The sequence below is a fragment of the Bufo bufo genome, chromosome 11 (genome assembly GCF_905171765.1).
Source record: "Bufo bufo chromosome 11, aBufBuf1.1, whole genome shotgun sequence".
Taxonomy (NCBI): domain Eukaryota; kingdom Metazoa; phylum Chordata; class Amphibia; order Anura; family Bufonidae; genus Bufo; species Bufo bufo.
In genome coordinates this window covers 14,867,933-14,886,407 of record NC_053399.1, presented here as the reverse complement: position 1 = coordinate 14,886,407, position 18,475 = coordinate 14,867,933, and the positions used below count along the sequence as shown (strand labels likewise).

Below are 18,475 nucleotides of genomic sequence, written 5' to 3'. Positions count from 1 at the left end.
CTAGCGCGCGTGGCTATTTTCAGAAGTCCCATAGAAGTGAACGGAGAGCACACTGCGCAAGCGCAGCCAAGACCACCTTTCCGTTCACCTCTATGGGAGCCGGCACTTGGCTATTTTTTTTTTTTTTGCAGTCCTATAGAAGTGAATTGAGGGCGTCCGCATGTTCACTCGTTCACTTTGGGGGCCCCGTTGTTGAAATAGATGCGGGTCCCACCTCTTGGACAAATCTGACATTGGTGGCACATCCTAGTGATATGCCACCAATGTGTGAGATGGTCCGGCACCTTTAAGTCTCCCACTGAAAAGAACAGGATGTCACGTTGCAACAAAGTTGTAGTCTGACGCAAGTTCACAAGTTTGGAGAAGCTGAAAAACAAGAAGTCGCTCAAATTGTGGAACTCAATGCTTTTTTTATGGGTCTAACAGTAGCACCGCTATACTGCTATGTAGACACTAATCAGGCCAGGACTCTGTAGCGGGTTTTCTTTTCCGTAATTATTGCACTTTGCAATTCAAATGCAAAATTGAATGTTATCATCGCTGTCTAGGTGTAGGAAAATGAAATGGCACGGATGTTTGAACGTGAGAAAATTTAGATGTTTGGATTTTTTGTTAATATCATGAAATCGTTGCTGGATGAAACGCCGTATATACACATCATTTAATGCACCGCGCCGCGACCTGGTGCGATTACCAAGTGCAATAATCACCTTAGAAAACCGCCATAGATCCGTGGTCCGACAAGTGTGAGCAGGTCTTCTCTCTTTTAGAACACATCTGGTAAAAACTGCACCCTCCTAAAATCGCCCCCATGTGTTTCTAGAAAATAATGACGCGCGCCATTACATTTACAACCAGAATGAATATGTATTTAGTCACATCTTCAATGTAAATTATGGTACAGCGAGACTCCTAAAGCTTTATATACATACGGAGCGGGACTCCGATTCCTGGAGTGACGACAATTAAGATGATTCAGAATTTGTTTTGGATGTATTAAGCCCGCTGCTGCTCCTGGTGGGGGTTATACGCGAAGGCTCGGTATTATCGGAGGCCTTTTCAGCAGCTTGGCTGAGCTTTGTACATGTTGGAATCTTCTGCTCGTGAGTCAGCTCGCTAGAAACGCCAAACTGGGAGAAACGGCGCGGTATAAACGGTGCCAAGCGACCCCCGGCACTTTCCTGGAAATCTGGAGGAACAGATCAGTCCCAACTGCTGCTCACAAGCGCTAACTACTCCACTGATACTGAATGGAACTCTGTTCTATTTCTGCCTATTCTCACAATGATGAGAACTTAAAAAAACTGAGAGAGAGAGAGAGAGACACGATATTTAAGGCTTTTAATTAGCGCCGTTCCCCCCCGCTCTGCATCCGGCGTAATGTTCCCCTCCTGAACGTGAAGCACCTGCAACAAAGCAAATCATATTTTTCATTATTAACTCGAACATTTTACGGCTGCAACGTCATACACTTTGCATTTTACATTCGACAGCTTTTTCAGGATTTCTGCTTGCTGTCAGTGAATGGGAGTGTTCTATTGATATCTAGAGGCCACAAACTTGCACAGATCTAAGGCCATGTTTCCACGCCGGGTTTTAGGAGCGAACTCTGTGCCTAAATTTTGACAAAATTCTGCCACCATCATTGCATCTGCAAAAATCTGCAGATTGGGGGTCATTTACTAACGGCGGTACGTCAGATTTTGGCATAAAAAAAAAAGTCACAAGACCCATTACACAACTTTTTAACGCCAATGCAAAACTATTTTGTAGCCAATTGGGAAATAAGCATAAAAAAAAGAGTGAAAATTACTCCACTCACGGGCTGGGATAGTTTTTACCCTAGGCACACGGGGAAGGAGGGGGGGTCATTTATTAAGACCGGCGATTTATATACGACGGTCATAATATCCCTGCACTGGTGGCGGATACGCAAAAGTTATCTAGAGGTGCAAGCGCTTGGTTCCGCTGACCATGCAACATGGTTTAAACTATGCCAGCTCCCTTGCTGACGTGAATTAAGGCCATTTTCCACACTATAAACTGGCGTAGAAAATGGCAAATGAGAGGGGCCAGCCGGTCCACCCTCTTCCCTGCTCACCCCCCCCCCCCCCTTTTCCCGCTACCTTGGAAAAGTTGCAGATTTTGCAGCAAAACCCCTTTGCGACAAAATCTGTGCCTTAAATATGCACATAAAGTGGCGTATTATTCGTAATAAATGACCCCCATGGACTGCCAGAGGTGAGCCTAATTTATGACAAGGCCTGCAGTGTGTCTTAAATTATATAATATTCTAGAGAAATTGACCCTTCCCTCTTTTTTGCCTCAATGTGAAGACATAAAATAAAAGCACTTTCCGGGTTAGATACATTATAACAGCATCTCCGCTAAATATTAGGATGAAAGTAATAAATCTTTTATACTATTTATAAATAAAGAACAACCACATATTGCAGGGGACACATTTAAGTTCCAATGTATCAATAATTGAGCCGCCTACATGTTATATGATAGCTCCTCTTTGGATGAAAAAAACATATCTCAAAATTGACATTTTATTAAAATATTATACTGCCAGCTCTCACATATCTGCTACTGCCTTCAAGGAGTTCATTATAACAGTATTGAGACACATGAGCATACAGATAAACATCTACAAATCTACAGTTGTAATTGTCTTTGGAGGTCTATCTCCCATTGATTTATTTTCAGGTTTTGATTTATGTATCTTAAAGGGGTTATCCAATCCCTATAATGACCCCCCCCCCCCCCCCCAATGCCCGGGCACCTCATATAGGTTATAATTAGGGTCCATTCACACATCCGTAGTGTATTGCAGATCCGCAATACACCGGCCAGCACCCCCCATAGAACTGCCTATTGCGGACAAGAATAGGGCATGATCTATTTCTTTTCTAAGAAGCCGCGGCCCAGAAGTTCGGGGCCACGCTCCGGAAATGCGGATAGCACATAGTGTGCTCTCCGCATCTCTTCCGGCCCCATAGAGAATGAATGGGTCCACACCCGTTCCCAATATTGCGGAACGGATGCGGACCCATTTGCGGACACACGGCCACCTCTGCATCTCCCTGTCGCGCAGATCAAAAGATCCGGCGACGGGGGGGGGAATGCCAATAGCAGGCCGCAACGGGGATGAGCATTGTGTCACGAGGGTGTCAAAAGCCACGCCTGACTCCGTTATACCCGGGGTCAGGAAGTCGCAGCGGGTGGCTGCGCGCTCTATGTATAAAGATAGTGCGGTTTCTTAATGGTAGCTTTCTGGGTTTGCCTTGCAACCCTTTTTGGCTCACTCAGGGATCCGTAGCCTCTTCTCCTCAGCTGTTCCTTGTCCAGCACTCCCAACCTCCTTATATTCCCATCTCTCACTTCTCTGGTTGCCAGATATAGAGCTTCCTGCCTGGACTTCTATACTGACCCACTGGAGCTGTGTAGCTGTGTTCCCTGGTTGTTGTTCCAGAACGTTACCCTCCGGATCCCTGTTGAGCCTTTGTGGTCTGCTGTTGTCGCCCACCTGGGATTATATATTTGTCTGTATTGTCTGTCCTCTCCTTGGTGTTTTCCTTTAGTGTCAGTGGTGCGGACTAGTGATCCCACCGGCCCATTCACTACATAGGGCTCATCTTAGGGAAAGCCAGGGTTTAGGCACGTGATCGGCGTACGGGTGAGGAACCCGTCTAGGGACGTCAGGGCAGTCAGGTGCCAGCCGCAAGGCGAGTCAGGGGTCACCATCTTTCCCTCTCCCTTGGACAGGGCCTTCCCATTTCCCTCCCTTTGCGTGACGCCGGTCATTACACATCGCAGGTGACGCTAGGGAGGCTTGTCCCCATCGCGGCCTGTTATTGGCTGCAGAAGGGGCTATCTAAGGCCGGCGTAAAAATCTGGTCTTTGATAAATGACCCCAATTACCTTCAAAAGCCACAACAGATTATATTAATGCCTATAAACATAGCCTGATTCTTCTCACAGCTGAGGAAGTTGTTACAGTTGTATCCAGTCTAGAGCAAGATCTACAGCCTGGATTTCAGATTGATACATTTTACCTGCACTGATACATTGTAACAAACTACCAGGACAGAAGAGAGAGATTTATCAAAACCGGTATAAAGGAAAACCTCTTTAGTTGTGCCTAGCAACCAATCAGATTCCACCTTTCATTTTTCACAGTGCCTTTGGAAAATTATAAAGTATGATTGCTTGCTATGGGCAACTACGCCAGTTACCCATATACCAGTTATAATAAATCTCCTCCGCTGTGTTGATGACGCGCTCGAGTTCCAGATGCTGCTTGGCAATAAAGGATGTGTCCACAAGTGACAACCCTGATCTCCATGTTCTTGTGGAGATCCAAACCTAGTGATGCAAAACCTGTAACAATCCCGCCACCTGCTGTATACACATCATTGATATCAGTGTCTTCTTATGTGTAACTACACCCTTCGTATCGGTACACACAGCATTGAGGGTGAACAGTCCCTTTAAAAACCTCCCTGCTTCATCATGTTTCACGTGTAGAAGCCAAAGCTGCAGAAACATGTGTTTTTCGACATATTTTTGGAGCAACGATGATTCAGCTCTACTTAAACAAAACGTACCCACTCCTCCACACGCCACATTCAGTGTTTAATCTTTGCAAATAATGAACATGCAAATTGTGGGTTTTTTCCTCCCCTTTCCACAAAATGCACAAGACAAATCTATGTAAATACAGATCAACAGCGAGAGCCCAAGTACTGGACGCCCCGGGGCAACATAAAGTCCCCAAGGGGTAGAGCAGGATCCATCTGTGGCTGAAATACGGTGGTCTCCAACATAAGGCTCTCCAGCTCAACTCCCAGCATGTCCTTGGGAACATTTCACAACAGCCCGCGCCTCTACTACATAACTTAGGCGCCAGCCAACATGGACTAAGACCGGCGTCTAAATCGACGGTCTTGGTAAATGTCCCCCTATCTTTTTAAAGGTGGAATTTTTAATCAATAACGCTACATAATCATAAAATTAAATTAGACCCAATTTCCTTTATGCTCAAAACATCTTTAAAACTACATTTTATCCTCTTCCTAAAGAGTCCTAAATCACACATTATCCCATTAGCCGCACAGTCAGAGTTCTGTGAATATTTGAACAGGAGAAAAAATGGAAATTGTGAATGAAGGCAAATCACTGCAGCTATATGCAAACAACGCGGCGGCAGCGGCGGCGCCATCAACCGGTGATACTGAAGAGGAGGCGAAGGAAAACCTATGGGGTCCAATCCGCCTTTAATCAAGGGCTGCTATTTATATAAAATAAATACATAATAAATAAATAATTCTGCCAAATTTTACTATTTTTGTTGTTATCTAATTTAAACAGGTTGTCTAAGTGTTTATACTGATGACCGACCCTCAGGATAGATCATCAGTATGTGATTGTTCGGGGGTCTGAGGGTCCGGCGCCCACTTCTATTTGAAGAGGTTGTGGCGCTCCGTTGAGCACTATGGCCTCCTTGCAGCTTACAAAGCACAGCGCTGTTCATTGGATAGTGGCAGTGCTTGGTAGTGCAGCCCAGACCCATTCACTTGAGGCCTAAGAAGTGGTCTTCAAACAGCTGGTCAGTTAGACACCTACCTACACCTAGACCTTGCCACCTATTTTAAGCATTGTCTGTTGATTGTGATTAAAGGGGGTTGTCTGAGATTTTGATATTGATGGTCTATCCTCAGGACAGGTCATCAATATAAGATCGGCGGGGGTCCGACTACCAGCACCACCACCGATCAGCCATGTGAAGAGACCATGGTGCTCCAGTAATCGCTGCTGCCTCTTCCTAGGCCAGTGACGTCACCTTCATCGGTCATATAAACTAAGCACAGCCCAGTCCTATTCAAGTGAATGGGCGCGATCCAATGGACGGTGCTGTGCCTGACAACAAGCTGCGAGGAGCTCCAGTGATGGCAGCGGCTTCCTTAAACAGCTGATCAGCGGTGGTGCCTGGAGACGGACCATCTCTAATTTCATATTGACGACTTATCCTGGGGTTAAAGGGAACCTGTTACCGGGATTTTGTGTATAGAGCTGAGGACATGGGCTGCTAGATGGCCGCTAGCACATCCGCAATACCCAGTCCCCATAGCTCTGGGTGCTTTTATTGTGTAGAAAAACCGATTTGATACATATGCAAATTAACCCGAAATGAGTCGGAGCTTGAAAATATGACTCTTCTCTGGTCACACAAGTAAGATAGGACTCTAAAGTCGGGAAGTACAAAAATGCATAATACTTATTGAATTCGTCTGCAACTGAAACTAAAAGTAATTTATATGTTTATGGTAACACAATGAACATTTAGAAACGCTCAGGGCTGAGGGTAGCATAGTAGAGGTGACGCCATCAATATGAAAACCCAGAGAACCTTTTTTAAACACTTGGAAAACACCTTTCATTTTTATTTATTTATTTATTTATTTAGTGTTAAAAGTTTCACTAAGCAAAAGGAAATACATTATATGCACAAAGTGGCAATTTTTTTTTTTTTTTTTTTCCTTTAGTGACAAACTAGACTTCCCCTTACGAAATTTGGATCTGATGTGTTCTGTGTACTTGGTGGCTGGGATAAAATGACAGTAAAATTTCAAACACGTTCCAGATGTGCTGAATTATACATAGTAACATAGTACATAAGGCTGAAAAAAGACATCTGTCCATCCAGTTCGGCCTGTCATCCTGCACGTTGATCCAGAGGAAGTAAAAAACCCTGTGAGGTAGAAGCCAATTTTCCTCACTTTAGGGGAACAAAATTGTTCCCGACTCCGATCAGACATCAGAAAAACTCCCAGGATCAACGACCCCTCTCTAGTAGCTATAGCCTGTAATATTATACAGTATAATGACCCCCAGAGCCCTCATTCAGTATAATGACTCCCAGTGTCCCCCATACAGTATAATAACCCCCAGTGCCCCCTTCATACAGTATGAACCCCAATGAGGGGGCCGCTGGGGGTCATCATACTCTGTGATAGGGCCACAGGAGGTCATTATACTGTGTGGGGGCCACTGGGGGTCATTATACTGAATGGAGGGCCACTGGTGGACATTATACTGTATGGGGGGCACTGGGGGGTTATTATATTGTATTGGGGCACAGGGGGTCATTATACTGTATGGGGGCCACTATACTTTCTGGGGGTCCTTATATGGTCTGGGAGCCACAGGGGGACATGCAAATGTAAATAATGCCACAAGGGGGCCCACTGAGATTTATCGCCCAAATGTATTTGCCACATTATGCCACGGATATTCGATATTTTGCAGGGATATGACAAACTGTGACAGGGATAGGAGATGTTATACAAGGATATGACATATTATGACAGGGATATGTTATAAGTATATAACATACCATAACACAGATATGACATACACCATCGATGTGATATTTTTTGCAGGCTCGTGACACATTACACCAGAGATTTACAATGTTATGTAAAGATATAACATGTGATATTTTATGCCTGAGATATTATGAAATACATATCAAATTATGGCAGGGATTTGATCTACTGTACTAGGAATTAACACCCAGGGGCGCACCACCAATGAGGCCAGGTGAGGCCATTGCCTCAGGCAGCACCAGGTAGGGACAAAGGGGGGGGGGGGGGGGGAAGCTGAAGGGCCGGGGCTGAAGGGAAGGGGTTATGTTAAGTTTTCGCTGTTTCAGTTTTTGCCTCAGGCAGCAGAAAGGCTAAGTGCACCCCTTTACACCCAAAGGCTATAAAATACAGCTCCAGGGATATGAGGAATTAATCCAAAAACGCAGAGTACTGTGCCAGGCACATGGGATATTCTAATAGAGATTTAAAACAATTTGCCAGGGATATCAAATAGTATTCCAAATATATGAAATATAACCCCAGGGACGTGAGCTGATGAGTTTACTATCTCAAGGCCATTTGCACATACAGACAATGTACCCGGGAAGCGGAATAAGTACCAATGCAAAGTGCAACCTCGGATATTAGATATTTCTATGTCTCTTTTGTGTGGCCCCTTTAAGAGTCACGTAATACGGAAGAGGTTAACTGGTGGCGGTGGAGCTGGAGATCTTGTGAAGATTAAAGCGACGGAGGAAAAAAGAAAGATTCGCAGAAACAGCTCTGATTATAGGATTTAACGATTTCACAAAATGTGGGATTGCTGGAAAAACACAGTCTGTCTTCTTGGCCTGAAAAAAGAGGTCAAGAGGGGATTTTAAGACATGTTATCCAGGAGAGAGATTTTACAGTTAACTGGCAGGACAGCGAATGGGGAGAACAAGCGGCTCGCGGAGCAGCCGGCTGCAATATACCGGATGACAGTGCCGCAATTATATCCCAGGCCAATAATATACAATTACAACGAGATCTAAAAAAAAACAACTGATGTTCATGAAACGTCATATTCTCCACAGAATAAGATTCCTCCACATGAAAAGCTCCTCGGATAATGTCCTTCAGAGCTGCTTCACAACATGGCAGGCTTCAGATCGGAAATCTCCCTGCATCCCCTGCTTGCTCAGTGTCTGCACAGACCATACTCTGATGGTTTGTAATCTGCCGCCTGCAATGTAGAATCATAGTTCAGGCTTTCAGGGTATTGTCTGACAACAAGCTTGCTGACTGTTTCCAAAGACAACTATTAGAAAAGTGAGTGCAGCTCTGGAGTATGAGACATGGTGTAACTCAGGATCAGTACAGGAGAAGTAATGTAATGTACACAGTGACTGCACCAGCAGAATAGTGAGTGCAGCTCTGGAGTATAATACAGGATGTAACTCAGGATCAGTACAGGATAAGTAATGTAATGTACACAGTGACTGCACCAGCAGAATAGTGAGTGCAGCTCTGGAGTATAATACAGGATGTAACTCAGGATCAGTACAGGATAAGTAATGTATGTACACAGTGACTCCACCAGCAGAATAGTGAGTGCAGCTCTGGATTATAATACAGGATGTAACTCAGGATCAGTACAGGATAAGTAATGTTATGTATGTACACAGTGACTGCACCAGCAGAATAGTGAGTGCAGCTCTGGAGTATAATACTTCTAAAATGTGTTAGGGCTATTTGGTTTAGACTATCTCTTTTCCTATTGCCCCAATAACTATATGCATGTAAATGCCTGTTTCTCCCGCAGCACCACTACAGAAGTTTAAGCATTGTAAGGCTTCCAGTGCTCTCAGCGCAGTCCAGTGGTACTGTACATCTTGAACGCGGCCATGTGCATTTTTCTATAAGCTAGTGAGAGGAAGACCACACACGCTCTCACCTTCAAGATCTGAATGTCCTTGGCATGACTTTGCCTCCCGTTTGTCATCCGTGGGTGAGATGTCCTCTGGAGGCCAGCGTAGTTCTCCACTCTCTACGTCCCCAGATTCTGTGGGCTCCACTACTATCGATGGTAACCGCTTTGTCAGCTTAGGGTGCTTATCATGGGAGTCTGGAAAGATCTGGGATAGAGTAACAATATTTTAAAAAAAAAGTGTATAATCTCTTCTGCTGGTCTCCTCCTCTACTCTTTCCCCTAAATGACTTACTTAATATAACTGGGAAAGTAGGGTAAGTGTCTCCATAATATAGAAGGTGACAAAGCCAAGCTCTTCCACAAGAGGAGGAGGTCCAGATTTGGTGGCAGGGATTGATGCTGGGAATACCCACCCAAACTAAGAAAAACAAATACATTCAGCTGGGATCTATATCTGCACGACTTACCAAGGGCAAATGTACCACAGAGGGGTTCATGGAGAAGAGGGGTCCCATTTTCAAAGGGATGAGACCCTAAGAAAGCCTCTAGCTATATACTGGCATTACATTGGGAGACAAAGGAGGAGAACTCTACAAAGAATGAGATAAAAGAAGGAGAACCCTACGAAGAATGAGACAAAGGAGGAGAACCCTACGAAGAATGAGACAAAGGAGGAGAACCCTACGAAGAATGAGACAAAGGAGGAGAACCCTACGAAGAATGAGACAAGGAGTTCAGCTGTTGCAAAAAGGCATCAGGTCCTTCAAATCCAGGATGGTCTACACGGTACCAAGGACCATTTTTAAAGGAGGGACCCATTGTTAGGAAGCCTTCTCTACTCTATGTATGTTTCTGATAAGCCTTTGTACTACAGGCCTACATAAAAGCATGGACATTACCTGAACAGCATGTCCTTCTGCCCCAGCCGTTGCACTAAGCAAAAATTCTTCCATCCCAGGTTCACACGTATTCATCACTTCCGTCATGCTGCAAAGATTCAAAAACAATAAGTGAGTTATTACAGATGAAATGCAAAATGACTGCGAATGTTTCCAGCTGAGATTTCACTGTAACATTTGTACCTAATCCAAGGTCGAAAAAAAATGTATCTACTGAAGATTTAGCTTTATTAAGTTGCTTGGATTTGGCCTTCATTTAATGGCCCCGCCACCTACGACTTCCTTTAAAACTGACGGAGGAGCATGTTACCTCACACAAAGATTTTCTACATGACACGCTCGAGCCTACATAGCGGCAACTGTAAGAATTAAATGTATACAACAGCTGGAGTGGTAATCCTGGGAAACAAACTATTGAGGTTTAGAAGGCTGCAAATAAATACCACAGAAATGTCACGTGTGGTTAGTATGGAGCCCACCAAGAGATGGCGCCACCACGCAGACAGGGCAAAGGTGGCCTAAATCAACATCAGGAGGAGAGTCTAAGGTTTCCTTGGGGGTCCCTCCTACATAACATATATCACAGAAATATGGTATTATTATGATATTCTCCCCTAGTGTATGTATAAATTTAACTACTACAATGCTGCCTCCTACGTACAAAAATGTACGAGGGTGAGTCAAAAATTATCTGCATGAAGAATTAATTTTACTTAACTTTCAGAAAAGACAAATACATAATTTTTCGACATAATCTCCCTGCTTTTCAATACACTTTGTCCATCTGTAACAAACAAGCTTTTGTATTCCCTGAGCTGAGAGCCGCGAATGCACCATTGTCCTCAGCTCTTCATCAGACTGAATCTTCGTCCTCGTAGGGACACATAATCCACGGTCACTCGCCTATCCAACAGAATCAGTTCACGTACACACTCAATGTAGTCGTGGACGAGCTTCCGGCTCCTTCTTCAAGGCTGACACATCTCTTATCCATTCATACACACTTCTTTGCAAGAAATAAAACGCTTTCTCCATTCAGTACTGTCACGGCCATGCCCACGACCGTAACTCCTTTACCGCATGCTGTTGCCTGCGGTTTTGTATGGGCTTTCAACCACGGGTGAGGGCCGCTTGTCTGTGGCCTCACTTGTGGTTGCCGCGGGCAACCAGTGTTCCTTTTTGCAATAGAGCAGCCTGAGCGTTCCTAGGCAGCTTGCTGCCCTGGCATGCGGTCACACCTAGCAACCTTTTGTTAGGTGTGTGTGTTGTGTGCACTGTGTTGTATGTTATTGTGTGCACTTTCCCTTTATGTATGTGTGTTTCCCTTCTGTGGCATTGGAAGGGTTAACTTCCTTCCCAGTGTGTGTGTGATGTCACTGGGTGTGTCCAACCTTTGGGTGTGGCCACTTTGGCCTATATATACCCTCTCTCTAGCAGGGCTCAGTAGGTTGCTTCAGGCTTGCTAGCTGAGGCAGCCTCCTGTGCTTTCCATTTCTCTGTGAGAAGCACCACTGTGGTCATAGGTTTAAGTTCAGGTTTTATGTCTTATTAAGTTTATGCTTACCTGTATGTGTCATGTCTGGGTGATGGTCTGTTGGGATTTTCCTATGTTGGTTTGTGCAGCTAATGGTTCTGGATTCTCTGTGTCAGGGATCCAGTCAGCAAGGCTGTGGCAGGTTGGTTGAGCTACTGAGTTCACCTGCCATTTCCGTTAGTCTGTTTATGTTTCCCCTTTTTCCCAACAGCTTGGCCGTTGAGACTCCTGCTCCTCCGTGTCTAGGAGGAGTAGGTCGTCTTACCCTGACTTCTAGCGCAGGGACCGGACGGAGGGTGAGTTAGGGATCCGAGGTTCCTGCGCATGGGTCCTCCTACCTTTAAGTTCGGCCCATGCAGTTAGGAGTTAGGGTCAGGGTAGGGACGCTGTTAGGAGGTGACCTGCTCCCTATCCTGTTCTCCTGGCCGAGTAGGCCATAACATCACCTGGCTGCACACGGCTGAGGATTTCCCCCATCCTCAGCCGTGACATGTACACAAAGTCTTCGATAAATATTGGCATCAGACACCACCAGACCACAAAAAAATAAAAAATCAATGCACGCTGCTCTTCACTTGTGCAAATCACAAGTGGGGCAGCAATTTTTCTCGCACTGCAACTCCTATTTACAAGAATATAACTACTATAATACTGCTCCTTTGTACAAGAATATAACTACTATAATACTGCTCCTTTGTACAAGAATATAACTACTATAATACTGCCTCCTATGTACAAGAATATAACTACTATAATACTGCCCCCTATGTACAAGAATATAACTACTATAATACTGCCCCTATGTACAAGAATATAACTACTATAATACTGCTCCTATGTACAAGAATATAACTACTATAATACTGCTCCTATGTACAAGAATATAACTACTATAATACTGCTCCTATGTACAAGAATATAACTACTATAATACTGCTCCTATGTACAAGAATATAACTACTATAATACTGCTCCTATGTACAGGAATATAACTACTATAATACTGCTCCTATGTACAGGAATATAACTACTATAATACTGCTCCTATGTACAGGAATATAACTACTATAATACTGCTCCTATGTACAGGAATATAACTACTATAATACTGCTCCTATGTACAAGAATATAACTACTATAATACTGCTCCTATTTGCAAGAATATAACTACTATAATACTGCCCCTATGTACAAGAATATAACTACTATAATACTGCCTCCTATGTACAAGAATATAACTACTATAATACTGCCCCTATGTACAAGAATATAACTACTATAATACTGCTCCTATGTACAAGAATATAACTACTATAATACTGCTCCTATGTACAAGAATATAACTACTATAATACTGCTCCTATGTACAAGAATATAACTACTATAATACTGCTCCTATGTACAAGAATATAACTACTATAATACTGCTCCTATGTACAGGAATATAACTACTATAATACTGCTCCTATGTACAGGAATATAACTACTATAATACTGCTCCTATGTACAGGAATATAACTACTATAATACTGCTCCTATGTACAGGAATATAACTACTATAATACTGCTCCTATGTACAAGAATATAACTACTATAATACTGCTCCTATGTACAAGAATATAACTACTATAATACTGCTCCTATGTACAAGAATATAACTACTATAATACTGCTCCTATGTACAAGAATATAACTACTATAATACTGCTCCTATGTACAAGAATATAACTACTATAATACTGCTCCTATGTATAATAATATAACTACTATAATACTGCCTCCTATGTACAAGAATATAACTACTATAATACTGCTCCTATGTACAAGAATATAACTACCATAATACTGCTCCTATGTACAAGAATATAACTATTGTAATACTGCCCCCTGTGTACAAGACTATAACTACTATAATACTGCTCCTATGTACAAGAATATAACTACTATAATACTGCCTCCTATGTACAAGAATATATCTACTATAATACTGCTCCTATGTACAAGAATATAACTACTATAATACTGCTCCTATGTACAAGAATATAACTACTATAATACTGCTCCTATGTACAAGAATATAACTAGTATAATACTGCTCCTATGTACAAGAATATAACTACTATAATACTGCTCCTATGTACAAGAATATAACTACTATAATACTGCTCCTATGTACAGGAATATAACTACTATAACACTGCTCCTATGTACAGTAATATGTAACATATTACACTGAGACGGTAGGGACTCTTCCAGACTAGATTGCTCACACTGCCTTTTACTCCTTATATCTGTTTCGCTCCCCAGGGCCGAGGTTCTGTATGAAATGTACATTCCTCAGGATTAGTTTAGAATGTATATAGGTCAGCGCAGAGGATGTAGATCTCGTGGAGTCAGATGCCGGGCGCTTGTGACACTATATTATTTTTCTCTCATGTAATGACTGATTTAGAATGTATCTCAGCTAATTAGATCTCATTTACTTCTCGTTTTCTAAATCTTTTACGAAAACATGTGATCGTCTGGTTCCGTGCAGCAGATGTATGGATGAGCCCCGCTCGCTGCAGTGTCATTTATAACATCACAAGATCCTTCGATGCAGCTTTGAGAGACAAATTGAAACTGAAAGGTAATATCGAGAGATAGAAGGGCTTACCTGTGCATCGCCGGACAGGTGAGTCAAGATGGCAGCCCGCATGTGTTCACTGGCGAACACTGCGAACTGACCATCACTGCTCTCCCCCCCCCCCCCCCCCCCCCCCCGTCATTGAACCCCTCAGATGCTGCGTCCATCTGAGGCATCAGAGATGATAATTGAGGGCTGTCAGGGGTTAATCTGTTAAAAAATAAAAATACTCACCTAATCCATTGGCGCGAGCCGGGTCCGCCGCAGCCATCTTGATTGAAGGTCCAGTACACAGGATGTTCAATAAAGATGGTCACGGTGGACTCTACTCGCGCAAATGGATGAGGTGAATATGAATCTTTTTTACCGCCATTTTAGTAAAAATTGTTACCACAGAGCAGAGAGGAAGATGAGGCAGCTCTTTAGCTCAGTGTTGTGAAGTAACTTGTCCTCCTGTGTGATTAGGACAGGTTTCGTGTGCACTAATAGGACGGCGGCCATTTTATTTCTCCTAACGATTGGCTCGTTTTGTCTAGGGAGCATTCTAAGTAATGAAAGGTATTTTGGAATATATCTATAATAAAGTAATCTTTAAGTATTTTCATTTTCTTAATTCCCGGAGAACCCCTTTTAAGGTACACATCCATGAATCTAATAACTCCTAAAATACGCCATCTTTCACTCCAGCATCCATATGGTTAAAAAGTTCCGTCGAGACTCCATAAACTCTAGGGTAAGGCAGAAGTTAGCGCTTTCGGTTCACTTCCCCTTTAAGTCCCTGTATGTGGCTGAACCTCCGCATTCACTGAAGTGTTTGTCACAATGTCTGATCATAATCTGCCTTTGTCTCTGAAATGTTCCTCGCCATGAGGTCAGCCGGTGTTATTGTATCGGCCTCCGCCACCGCGAAGCCGGCATTGTAGAAATCTAAAGATTACAATCTCACTTCTGTAATAGAAAGGCCCTGGTTAACCTATGGAAAACATTTCTAAAAGAGGTCACTTAGCATCTGACCTTTCCCCCCCCCCCCTTAAAGGAGTTTTCCAGGACTTGCATATTGATGACCTATTCCCGGGAAAGATAGTCACTAATAAATCATTCGGGTCTGACTCCCTGCACCCCTGCGATCAGCTGTTAAAAGTGGCCGCAGCACTAAGGTGAGCGCTGCAGCCTCCTCCCAGCATACCACGCACAGCGCCATCCATTGAACAGTGGACGTGCTTGGTAATGCAGCCCATTCACTTGACGTAACGTGACAGGCCGAGGAAGAGGTCACAGCACTTATTCCAAGCTCCATGACCCCTTCCAGAGCCCCACCGATCTGATATTAAGTCCCAGAAATCCCCTGTAGCCATAAGAATGGCATTTAAAGGAATTGTCTACTTTTTAGTTTTGCTCCCAACTAATGATTTTTAGTGCATCTTTAACTCATTGGAGGAGGTAAAACCAAAAATTGTAAGAAAGGTAACCAGCTTCTTGCTCCCAAATATTTGGCAAATTACTTACAACCTCCTTTGCACAGCAGGGGGCGACAGAGCAAAGGAGAAGGTTCCTCACAGGAGGGCCCCAATGCAATATCTGTAAAAGGGGCCCCACTTACTACATTACTATTATAAATGACATGTAGTAGAGGGAAACCTTGTGGCCTGGTATGTCTTTTACAACGTATAGCAATGGTAGCATATAACGAAGGTATGTCACTACTTACAGACTGGTGGTGGCGCCCGCACATCGCCAATTTTTTTGGGGAAAAAATGCGGTTTTGTAATTCCCTGCAAATCAGGGGCAGAGAAACTGCGGGAAAGGCTTTTGTGGAATTCACCACCACCATTTATATAGTGACAGCAGTCAGCCCAGTATTAACATGGTAATACCCCTTTAAAAGGAAGAGCCCAGCTGTCTGGTCACATGACAGATCAGGGCGGAGCTAAACCACTGCCTGCATCTAGAGGTCACTAGCAGAATTTTGAAAGCAGCTCTGGCTAGGAATCAAATAATCTATACGAAATAACTCAGAACCAGTAGAAAAACAGTAAAGCAGAGTATTTACAAAGTTACTCAACTCCTTCTGCAGATTTAAAATGTGCAGTATTTTAAAAAATGGAAATATCCTTCAAGTAAGTGCCCCCCCCCCAGCACATGTATGCAGTGTCAGCTAAAGAACAATGCATTTCAGACTGTGAACTCTCACATAGAGCAGTGTCCATGTTGCGCAGCCTAAACGGCTCTGCTACACTCGCGCACTGCAGAGTTTTTGGACCAGATAGCGTTGCACTGTAATGTCCATTTGAATGAGTTCTTCCTGTTCTCCAGAACAGTCTGTCAGATGCCGGGAGATGGCAGCCCACACACAACACATGTCACTTCACAGATCTTCAAATGGTAAGATCAAGAAACTTTGATTTCTTTTTTCTCCCTTCTCTTACAACACACAGGTTTCATAGCGCCTTTGTGCCTCCATGAGGCGCGAGGCGCGACTACGCAGTGAAGCAGAAAGGTAGATGAGCTGTTAATGAGCATTGGCGAAAAAGAAAAGTCCTCTTGGCAAAGAGTGTTGTAGAAGCATGGAAGATTCTTCAACCCCCCCAAAGTCAAAAGTCTGGTACCCCATAAAAGTGACCGAGCAGAAGCCCGCCATGACTAACGCCGACCAGCAGCCATGAGTCTTCAAGGGACAATACGTTTTCATGACATAAACTTCAGACAGGTCAGTAGGGTTCAACAGTGCCTACTTTCTTCCAGAAACAGCGCCACGCCTGTCCATGGGCTGTGCCTGGTATTGCAACTCAGCTCAATTGAAGTGAATGGGATTCGGCTGCAATATCGCACACCACTTGTAGACAGGTATGGTGGCGCCGTTTCATGGGAAAAATGCAGCCATGTTTTTCGAATCCTGGCCACCTTCGAACTAAATGGATTTTAAAAGTCGTAAAAAACTTGTTACTTAGAGATGATTCCTGCCCCCGTCATATTAATATCAATCATCCGTGGAAAGGCAAAGATAAGACACGGAAATTACAGCGCAGCGTGCGATACGGCCTTCGAGAGACACTTATCCCCTCCAGCACACGGCTCTCCCCCCATTTATCCCAGAAATGATGTGGGCTGCACCGCCGATCCTTTGTCGCAATAATTATGGTGTCATGTAAGATAAATCCATCAGTCAAAATCGGTTTCCACGCAGCAGACTCATCATCCAGATAGCTACGAGTAACCTGATATTATCCAGAGCCCAATGCACAACGAAGGGTTGATCAGAACAAGAGGCGGTGGAGACGCCGCCATCATTAACCCTGCACTGGTACGTGATGAGTCCGGTAATGGTGTCAGCTTTGACGCCTAGGAGTTGTATGTTATAACCTGTGCCTCGCTATATAACCATTACCCCTGCAATACATTGTCCATGACCAGCCGTGGGATATGGCTGCAGGAATGATGGTCTTCATGGCTGTCGGCTTTCTATGGGACATGTATGTTATGCTGTGCAATTTCTGCTGTGCAACAAGTTTAGGAAGCGTAGCGAGACCGTGGCTGAAGCCACGTGGAGTGATAGGGAAGAATGAAGTAAGGTCAGACTGGAATACAATAGGGCGGTTTATTACCAATGAGGGGAGATTGTATATGGACCTTTTGTGGTACCACTGTTGACCTCTGGGACCAGAATTGGTTGAGATGGGATGTGCACCACATGAACCTGGAGGCTCCAGCTAGGTGAGTGGTGGTTTTTTCCCCATTTTTAGCCCATGCCATACCATGTCTACATTTTTTTTTAGGGCTTGGACAACCCGTTTGAGGGCTAATGTACACAGCCTTAATTTCGTTTTTTTTGCAGATTGGATACGGACCCATTCATCTCAAGGGGGCCACAAAAGATGCAGCCAGTACACCCATGTGCTGTCCACATCCGTAAATCCGTTACATGGCCCTGCAAAAAAATAGGATATGTCCTATTCTTGTCCGTTTTGCGGACAAGAATAGGAAATTTCTGCAGGAGTTTGAATAAAAAATGGCGGCGTGCACTCACTCAGTATCCGTGTTTTGCCGATCCACGATTTGCGGGCTGCAAAACATCTACGGCCGTGTGCGCGAGCCTCGTTTGTTTTGCTGTCATTGCAGTTGTGTTCAGTAAAG

At 43.9% G+C, this 18,475-nt stretch overlaps 1 protein-coding gene across 2 annotated transcripts in view; it reads right to left on the bottom strand.

Moving 5' to 3' along the window:
• Window positions 1-1,324: 1,324 nt before the first annotated feature.
• LBHD2 (LBH domain containing 2) overlaps window positions 1,325-18,475 on the bottom strand; it is a 31,454-nt gene continuing 14,303 nt past the window's right edge. For both annotated transcript variants that reach the window (XM_040412244.1, XM_040412245.1), the window contains exons 2-4: window positions 10,185-10,272; window positions 9,310-9,490; window positions 1,325-1,406 (exon numbers count right to left, since the gene is read on the bottom strand). In XM_040412244.1, coding sequence (XP_040268178.1) covers window positions 1,342-1,406; window positions 9,310-9,490; window positions 10,185-10,271 — 333 coding nt within the window. In that variant the 5' untranslated portion in view covers window position 10,272 and the 3' untranslated portion in view covers window positions 1,325-1,341. The remainder of the gene's footprint in view (window positions 1,407-9,309; window positions 9,491-10,184; window positions 10,273-18,475) is intronic.